The sequence below is a fragment of the Orcinus orca genome, chromosome 6, assembly GCF_937001465.1.
Source record: "Orcinus orca chromosome 6, mOrcOrc1.1, whole genome shotgun sequence".
In the NCBI taxonomy this organism is placed as follows: domain Eukaryota; kingdom Metazoa; phylum Chordata; class Mammalia; order Artiodactyla; family Delphinidae; genus Orcinus; species Orcinus orca.
This window is the reverse complement of record NC_064564.1, coordinates 96,560,024-96,569,732: the sequence shown is the minus strand read 5'-3', so window position 1 is coordinate 96,569,732 and position 9,709 is coordinate 96,560,024. Positions and strand designations below refer to the sequence as shown.

The 9,709-nt window shown below is 41.5% G+C and overlaps 1 protein-coding gene and 1 long non-coding RNA gene across 9 annotated transcripts in view; one reads left to right on the top strand and one right to left on the bottom strand.

Annotated features, from left to right (window-relative positions):
* Window positions 1-538: 538 nt before the first annotated feature.
* LOC101279801 (actin binding transcription modulator) lies at window positions 539-6,474 on the bottom strand. Of its 8 annotated transcripts, XR_007477868.1 has the most exons (6): window positions 6,204-6,474; window positions 5,025-5,076; window positions 4,293-4,422; window positions 2,076-2,143; window positions 1,927-1,996; window positions 539-1,833 (listed from the first exon to the last, which is right to left on the bottom strand). XR_007477868.1 is itself a non-coding variant. In XM_049711006.1 (4 exons), the coding sequence occupies exons 1-4, from the start codon at window positions 6,402-6,404 to the stop codon at window positions 1,696-1,698; spliced, it is 486 nt and encodes a 161-aa protein (XP_049566963.1). In that variant the 5' UTR covers window positions 6,405-6,463; the 3' UTR covers window positions 539-1,695. The 8 variants fall into 8 exon arrangements, 1 of the variants encoding a protein (XP_049566963.1); XR_007477867.1 differs by having other exon boundaries at window positions 2,076-4,422; XR_007477872.1 differs by lacking the exon at window positions 1,927-1,996 and having other exon boundaries at window positions 2,076-2,152.
* A 1-nt stretch (window position 6,475) lies between these two features.
* The window catches only part of LOC117201095 (uncharacterized), a 36,189-nt gene continuing 32,955 nt past the window's right edge, over window positions 6,476-9,709 (top strand). Inside the window, exon 1 of the long non-coding RNA XR_007477887.1 lies at window positions 6,476-6,774. This is a non-coding gene — a long non-coding RNA (uncharacterized LOC117201095). The remainder of the gene's footprint in view (window positions 6,775-9,709) is intronic.

Below are 9,709 nucleotides of genomic sequence, written 5' to 3'. Positions count from 1 at the left end.
ATGACAGTTGCCAAATGGCAGTAGTTCTGTAGGCTCGTCTGATGATTGGTACCTGGGTCAGCCATCACAGTCAATGTTCACAAGATCCTGAAGAACCACCAGTTAGCTAGTCAATATTTTATTGAAGGAAACTTGAATTTACTGTAGGCCTTGGAGAGAAAATGGGATGCACTCAGCTTGGTTATGACCTTTATAAAATATTTCTTTATAAAAATCATCAAACATGATTTTTATGCCCTGAAACCAAAATACTCTTTTAAATTACAATGGAAATATAGGGAAAATGATGTGAGGTAATGTTATATGTAAAATAGATATATAATTCTTTTACTACCTTTAGCATCTTTGTTTTATGACACCTTTGGGAACCATTTGTGCTACCTGAAATGGGAGTTTGCTGGTTTGTGCTTACACTTTCAGCTCATAGCAGTATCAAGGTAGATGTTTGTAGAGTTAATACCTGTATCACATCTGGTGGGTCTACTTAGGGGAGAGTCATGCTGGCACTTAAGTTAAAAGTTTCCTTGTAAGTCAAAAATAATTTAAAAAAATTTATTTACAAAAGAGTTTACATACCTGAAACGAGAATTCTCTTATTTAAATGCAAGTGGTGGTAGAAAGGGATAACATCACTTCAACAGCATAAGATGATAGAGAACCAAAAGAATTTACATGTCAATGATAATCATTTTATTTAAAACCATATAGTTATATGTATGTATGTGTTGCAGCCCTTAAGGAAAAATAACAGTTTTAAAAGTCCTTTTATTTGAAATTCAATGTAAACAAGTATACAGTTTTAAACCATAAATTCATAGTTTTTAGTTTATTGTTTAAATGATGTGAAAGCTTCTGTTCTATTCAAAAGCATGTGTGTCTTCAAATTCCAGGAACCTCTCGGGAACTTCCTCGCTGGTTACTCTGTAACTAGAGTGCGAGACTGAGAGACCACAAATGCACATGTTACTTCATACAGCATTATAATATTGATACTTCCATGTTAGCAAAGACCCTTTCAAAGCCTTTTCATGTGTCCCTCATTAAGAAACCAGTGTTACAGTGCTACATTGTTCAGAGTTGAAGGCCAACCCATAGACATAGAGAAGGAACACTCTACACCCTGCCTCTTCCCAGCAACCTGAGCGGGGGAGTTGGGGCAGAAGGGGAGGGACCAGACGTTTCGGTCGTGTCACACTGAAGCAGATTGGGTAAGAAAGGCCGGTTGTTGTTTTTCAACTTCAAAGTGATGGAAAATTGAGGCAAAAACAATAACCATGACATAATACTCAACCAGAATCACATCAAAACCTAGTATTTACTAATGGGTTACAGGATGATGGGTAAATTTTTTTTTATTTTGCTGTTTTCTGTCTTTTTCAAATTTTCTTCAACGTGCTTTGTTTGTTGGCTTTTAATCAGAAAAACAAAACGTCTGTTGCTTGCCAGTTAGAAAGAGAAAACCAAAAGAACAGAGTGAGTACATGGGCAGGCAGATCTGGGAGGTTGAAGACAAAATGGAATCAAGGCTTGTTATGCAAGACAAGAAGGAAACCTAGGTCAGGTTTTAAGATCAGGCCTCCCTGCGGATGGCCCGGTGTGAAGTATGCTTCAGCATCTCTGGTTCTTCCTTAGTGCACTGACTGGTAGGCCAGGTAAGGATAAGAATGCCCTGTTGTTTTCACTCAATCTTAATCCTCATGAGGTCGCTGTTGTGGCACTGATGCGTTTCACCACGACTTCTTCATACAGTTTTTGTGTCAGTAACCCTTCTGTTATGCTTTTACTTTCTTCAAACTTGGGCAACACAACTGCAATGTATCCTTCGGTGGATGGCTAGAAGGGAAATAGAATATTTAATACTGTCAAGTGGTAAAACATCAGGTAAAAAGTGTGTGGATGGGATCTTACTTCCCCAGACCCTTTTACCTTCTCTTGAAGAATAGATGGCTTATGGAGAATGTTTTCATTTACTTCCATCAACCGTCCTCTAACACAGCTATTTAAAGGAAATATTGCTTTGAAGAAAAATATTATCTTCTTTGTTTCTCCAAAATTGTGGTTAAAAAGTAACTCACCTACATATGGTGTATTCTTCTCCATCAGAGCAGTAAATCTTACACAGAGGTGCAAGTTCTGTTAGAAACTGTGCCCCCTGATAATAAAAGGGAAGAAAAAATTAATTGATGTACATTTTCACTTTTCTTTGTGAGGCAGCCCTCAGAGGTACAATAGGATATATTCCTGGAATTAGTGTTTTAAATAAAAATGACTTAAGTACAGAAAAACCATTCATTTATTCAAATATTTATATATTAAATGCCTCTATGGGCTAGGCACCATACTAGGCTCTAGGGGAAAAAGCAGACTAAGACAAATGTGATAATAGGTAGTTTAGATACATATTAAGAATATATTTTATCTTAACTTATTATACTTTATATTTAACTGTGCATGAGAAAGCTGCACATAGCCAAGTGTAAAGACTTCAAAAGGGTAGGAAAATCTCATCAATAAGCATAATATAAAACTCAACATTATAGAGAATGATCGCAATATTGTATAAAGTTAGTTTCATTAAGATTCCTACCTTATTTTTATATCAGAACTTAATAGAGAAAGGAACTTCTTTATTAGGTCAATCACTAAGACTTTCTGGAGAAGGGATATTTTTCTAATTTAAAAAAAAGCAATTTGAGGAAAATCTGGAAAACAGAAAAGTTTTAAGTAGCATATAGAGTAACTTACCCATTATCCTATAACCCGCTAGCAAATACTACATTTTGACATATGTCTGTCTGAATGTTGTGGCACGGTTATATTTTCATGTACTCCACTGTATGGATATATCTGGGGAGGTTCTGACAAATATCTATCGAGTCGGCCACCAAGTTCATGCAGGTATTTCCCTAACATGAAAAACCGGAGCGAACTTTTTGGCCAACCCAGTACAAGGAGGCTCATGGGAAATGGATGCAAGCATGTCTCATGTGTTGCTCTTTTTTCCCAGGAATTTTTACTGCAGTGAACATCTGAGGTCAAGATGCTGTACTTTATGGCCTCTTTCCCACTCACAACTTTATTAGACAGCATTCAGGTGTTACTGCATGCGCTTCACTCCTCTGCCTGTGGGTACTTCGTTTCAAAAGACTAGTCAGTGTGACTCCCCACTTTTGGGAGGAGGGGCTGGGGATTTGTCCCAGATGGTTTGTCTATCACTGGCTCTGTGTCAGAAAGAAGTGTTTTAACCCCTCTTGGTCACCTCCCTTGGGAGAATAAATGATGGGCAGTGCTGAGATGCGATCAAAGCTTATCTACAGTGGGTTCCATGTGCAGGTCCCTCTCTGTTCCTCAGTAGTAACAACAGTGTTACTATTTTGGACAAAGATTGATCACAGGAACATCACAAGCACTAACTGTTTTACTTGTAATTTGTAGACTTTTAAGAATGGTCCATGCTTTTCAAAGTCCACTTGCTTCCTGAGTGAGGAAAAATCAGTAATTATAAGGCAGGTTATTAGGGGCCTTCAGGCCTACAAAGGGGAGTGTAAACAAGGGTCTTCCAGAAAAGTGAGGTAATTAGCAGGAACTCTTAGTATGAACTCCGTAAATGAAGGACCTAAATCATCCACTGAAACTTTCCTTTCCAGGGGGTTTGTCAGGATAGTTTAGTATGGTTTTGAGTTGTCCTTGGTGTGATACCCTCCTTTAACAGTAAAATGTCCATTTGCCTAGAATTGTAGAGGGCACAGGTAACATTTTCTATAACTAAACACTATGTGGAGGTAGAGGGTGTAGCTAGATGTGTATTAAATTGGCAATGAGTTAGGAATGGCAACTGATATGAAGCAAATACTGTATATTTTCCCAGATTGATTTTTTTTCACTACCTCAGGACTTTATTTTACTTTTAAGTTCACATGTGAAAATTTATGATAAAGAAGTATTGATCATCTGTATTTTACAGAATTCGAAATACTGGCTTAACAAATCAGGAAGGGACAAAATATCTTGTTATATTGGTATTAGTGTTGTTCTTTCAAAGGCCCACCTTCTCCATCCTTCATCCTGGGGATGACAGGGATGGTGGCCCAGAAGCTAATATGACAGATAATATACCTTCTGAAATACCTCATTTTTTTGGCCTGAGAATTTCTTTAGAGCTTAAGTATTCTTAAAATCGTCTCTAACTGCCAGGGAAGTATGCTGAGCATACATTACTGGGTTCTAAGACTGGCTGGCTTTACCATTATTATGACAATAGAGGATTTAAGTAGAGAAATACAGGAACATACCCGCTTAAATTTCCCAGAGACTTTGTTCTGAAGTCTGCTACAGTTGGTACTGATTTGATAGGAAATGCTTTTAATTACTTTTCCACTTTGAAGAACTGGATGGGATCCTGCCAGTGTGATGACACATATTCTACGAGGAGCAAAAATTGATCCTGTATTATTGCTTGGTATGATTCTTCCTCCTATAACACAGTATTCCTACTGGCACAAGAAGAGCTGAGCTGACATTTGTTTAGTCAGCCTATCATTTCCCCCCATTTTCCACTGGCTACTATTGGAGCTTAACTGAAGAGAAGAATGCAGTAATAAAAATGGGGAAAATGGGACTGAATTTCCTTTCCCAAAAGGGAAGCATACCACAGGTGTTTAGACAGCACGGAGGAGGAAGAGAGAAAAGTAAGGCATGCCGGTATGGACAGGATACCATCTGTGCCTCTACCCTAGCCCTCTCCACGGGCGTGGCCACTTCAGTGGTTAGGCACAGGCTGGTTTCTTGAGGTAGTAGCCGACTGAGGGTGTGGTCCTCCATTTGGATGTTTGGGTAAGCAAGTTTATTTGTTTAGCGTAGGCACTGAAAGACTCATTCTTGTCAACCAAACTCCTACTATAAATAATACCATCTCAATACAGTGGAAGATAATCATTTAATGAATATTTATTCAATACAAGACCATACCAGGCTACAATGACAAAAAAATTTCTTTGATAACTTAAAATTCCCAATTTGCTTACCAGTTACAGTGTTGGAGTATACAGTGGTCCTCACAGGGTTTTCCTTTGACATCTAGAAAAAATGAATGAGTCTGATGGCTGTTGAGTCAATATTTACTACCACTGTGTAGTACTTTCTTTGGTTCATAGAGGTAGTTAATTATGAAGGCTGGACACATACATCACTGGTATCCCTTCATTACTCAAAAAGATATACCTAAAGGCTGACCATAAAGTATTTAAAGACATCTGGTCCAGAGGGAATCATTCATTCAATGTTAAAATGATGATTAACTCTTTGCTCCACCTTTTTTTATCCTCAATTTAAAATGAGTACAATCATTTCTATTAGAACAAAAGTCATTAGTACTGTATTCTTTATTTAATTTAGTAGCATGATTTGTTGGTCAATTTTAGAGAGACTTAATTCATTCTGCTTCGCCCAGGACTGTCCTGATGTTAGCGTTGAAAGTAATGGATTCCCGAAAACACCTCAATCCAGGGTTAACCGGACGGTTACACTAAGTCTGGCTAATAAAACGTATGCTATTGTAAAATATATCAGTATTGTAAAAGATGAGTACACCTATTATCCCTAAATGAATGGGAGCAAGTTGCGTTAGAGGAGGGTCCCCGACGATGCTCTCATCACTGATATTTCCTGGGTACACAAAGCTGTACAACAGGATACCTACTTCTAAGTGGCAAATGTGTAATACCAGCGACTTCCTTTAAGTAAAACTGTAGATTCTGCTTTCTAAATGCCTCTATTCTAACCCACCCTCTCCTCTCCATCCCTATGCCTCTACCTTAGTTTAGACCGCTACCATTTAAATCATTTTATGTATCGCCTCTTCTTGGAGGGCTGAGCCCCTCAAATCCCTTTAGGCACTCACTCAAGGAGATTGCAATCCAGTTCCTGCCTCCCTCGGGGATCTCACCTTAGTCTACCATCTTCCCGCAAGCGACCCACCCTCGTGAACTCGCACTGCGCTCGCCCTACCCAGAATGCACCCTGCTGTTTTCCACGTCCTTGCAAATGCCATTCCCTTGGCCTACAGAGGAACAGAGAGATCCAGTTCCTTCTGACGTGGGGACGAAGCGCTGGGGAAGGTGCGTGTGGCTTATGATCTCTCATCATAGTCCCTATACTGTCGGACAAATTGGTCCCAGAAGAGACTGACATCATTCTCCACTTACCCGCTTTGTACCAGCGAGTGAAGTAACGATCCATAAGCGACGGCACCGCGGGCTCCGCAGCTGAGGCGGCCACAGGGGTCTCGGGTTCGGTAGCCATGGCGACCTCGGGTGCTGCAAACCGCGCCCTCTGGGGCCTGGACGCTTCCTCCCGCTCCCCGGGAGGAAGGTGTCTTTCCAGCGGTGGCCCGGGGTACGTGTCATGTGAACGCCCGAGTCTCCCCAGGCCCTGCAGGCTCCGCCCACCGGCTCCTATTACCGAGCGCTGGGGTCTGACGTCAAAGCGGGGCTCAGATACAATAGGCCGCGCAGTAGGACGTATGGCTAGGGGACGGTCGCGAGCGCAGCTCCTCACTGTACTTTGCTGGGCAAAGGCGGCACGCCACGCCCCGTCCGGCTCGTGACGTCACTCCGGCGCCGCTAGGAGCGTTTCCTACTTACCTCGCTCCCGGATCGTTGTCGGGCTGGTCGCCCGTCCGCCCGGCTTCAGCCACTACCCAAAGGGCTCGAGCGGCCCTGCGGCCCGGAGACCCAGTGCGCGTCGCGAGAGCTCAGGAGCAGCGGACAGTGAGAGGTATATTTATTTCTGTATATTTCTGCTTCAAATATTCTTTGGAACTAGGGATGGTATAAATTGCAATCAAATGTTAGTTTAGACAGACTGATTTCAATTTCCACACCTGAAAATGTTAACAGTTACGTACGCGCACCTTATTTTTATGTTTTGAAAAGCTGAGGGTAAAGCAAATGTCTTTGAATGAACGGGAGGAGCTCCATAGCTAAGAAGATAGAGCAGATGCTTTTCAGTCAAGAGTGATCATCCTCGAAATTCACTTCAGTGTCTTAACATCAAAATTGGTTGATAATTCACTCTTCTCCTGGTGTTTGCAGACACCTGAAGGAAACCCAGCCTGTCTGGTGGCCATGCCTACTGTCAGTGCCCTGACACAGTTTTGATTGGCAGTGATATGGAGTCGAAGCAACACGATGCCGGGTGTTGTGCTTCACCCCATCCCTGACCAGTACTGCAGCCTCACGCTTCAGCAGTTATGACTCTTTCCTAAGGGCTGAGACGGGGACAAGGAAGAGTCACCTGGGGTGCTTGTTAAGCCTTCAGCTTCTGGCTTCCTTGGAGGATCTGGTTCAGCTGGGCTGGGACGGGACTCAGGCGTGTGTATGGTTAATAAGCTCCCCAGGTGATTCTTACTAAGGAGGCTGAGCAAACACTGGGCTGGATGGTCATTCATCAGGGGTCGTGTAAAATTCCTTTTAAGTAGAACTCTGATTCCAGCTGGTGCTTCTCATACCTCAGAATCTGCAGTGGTGCTCATTAAAGCTCACACTCCTGCATTCCCGTTCTCCAGATACTCTAATTATGCAGGTCTTAAAAAGGTCCCTTGTTGATTTTATGTAGGGACCATTGGTAGAAATGAAATCCATTATGCTTCCCAAGTCTCAAGCTTGTGTGTGTATGAATCTTATTCCTGTAGGACCGGAGTACTTCCCAGAATGCTTAAACTTAATAAAAGATAAAAACTTGTGTAACGAAGCTCTGAAGTTATATCCGCCAAACTCGCAGCAGTACAAGGTGTGTAGCATGTGAAATGAGGCTCTCCTGATTTTGCTTTGTGCTGTAGTTGGAGAAGGATGAGGCTCCTGAGTCCCTGACACTGTCCTTGGTTTCAAGGTTTATCTTCAAACTAATTAGCCTCATCTTGAACTTCTTATCAGGGAGAAAGGCCCTGACCTGTTCCTCTTCTGAAGAACTTGCCCAGGCAAGAAACCTAGGCGTTGTCTCTGGATCCTCCTCGGGAATACCATGGCAGTTTCCATCCTGCCCCTCGTCCAGCCCAAACTCACGATCATCCTGAATAGTGCTGATCTTTCCCATATATTTCTTTTTTTAAAAACGTTTAAAATTTAATTTAATTTTTTTATACAGCAGGTTCTTATTACTCATCAGTTTTATACACATCAGTGTATACATGTCAATCCCAATCGCCCAATTCATCACCCCCTCACCCCCCCACCCCCCGCCGCTTTCCCCCTTTGGTGTCCATACATTTGTTCTCTACATCTGTGTCTCAATTTCTGCCCTGCATACCGGTTCATCTGTACCATTTTTTTAGGTTCCACATATATGCGTTAATATGCAATATTTGTTTTTATCTTTCTGACTTAACTTCACTCTGTATGACAGTCTCTAGATCCATCCACATCTCAACAAATGACGCAATTTTGTTCCTTTTTATGGCTGAGTAATATTCCATTGGATATATTTACCACATCTTCTTTATCCATTCATCTGTTGATGGGCATTTAGGTTGCTTCCATGACCTGGCTATTGTAAATAGTGCTGCAATGAACATTGGGGTGCATGTGTTTTGTTTTGTTTTTTTTTTGCAGTACACGGTTTATTTACTTTTTTTCCGGTACGTGGGCCTCTCACTGTTGTGCCCTCTCCTGTTGCGGAGCACAGGCTCCGGACGCACAGGCTCAGCGGCCATGGCTTACGGGCCTAGCTGCTCCGTAGCATGTGGGATCTTCCTGGACTGGGGCACAAACCTGCGTCCCCTGCATCGGCAGGCGGACTCAACCACTGTGCCAGCAGGGAAGCCCACATGTGTCTTTTTGAATTATGGTTTTCTCTGGGTATATGCCCAGTAGTGGGGTTGCTGGATCATATGGTAATACTATTTTTAGTTTTTTAAGGAACCTCCATACTGTTCTCCATAGTGGCTGTATCAATTTACATTCCCACCAAGAGTGCAAGAGGGTTCCCTTTTCTCCACACCCTCTCCAGCATTTGTTGTTTGTAGATTTTCTGATGATGCCCATTCTAACTGGTATGAGGTGACACCTCATTGAGTTTTGATTTGCATTTCTCTAATAATTAGTGATGTTGAGCAGCTTTTCATGTGCTTCTTGGCCATCTGTATATCTTCTTTGGAGAAATGTCTATTTAGGTCTTCTGCCCATTTTTGGATTGGATTGTTTGTTTTTTTAATATTGAGTTGCACGACCTGTTTATATATTTTGGAGATTAATCCTTTGCTGATTCGTTTGCAAATATTTTCTCCCATTCTGAGGGTTGTCTTTTCATCTTGTTTATGGTTTCCTTTGCTGTGCAAAAGCTTTGAAGTTTCATTAGGTCCCATTTGTTTATTTTTCTTTTTATTTCCATTACTCTAGGAGGTGGATCAAAAAAGATTTTGCTGTGAGTTATGTCATAGAGTGTTCTGCCTATGTTTTGCTCTAAGAGTTTTATAGTGTCCGGTCTTACATTTAGGTCTCTAATCCATTTTGAGTTTATTTTTGTGTATGGTGTTAGGGAGTGTTCTAATTTCATTCTTTTACATGTAGCTGTCCAGTTTTCCCAGCACCACTCATTGAAGAGGCTGTCTTTTCTCCATTGCATATTCTTGCCTTATCAAAAATAAGGTTACCATATGTACGTGGGTTTATCTCTGGGCTTTCTATACTGTTCTGTTGATCTATGTTTCTGTTTT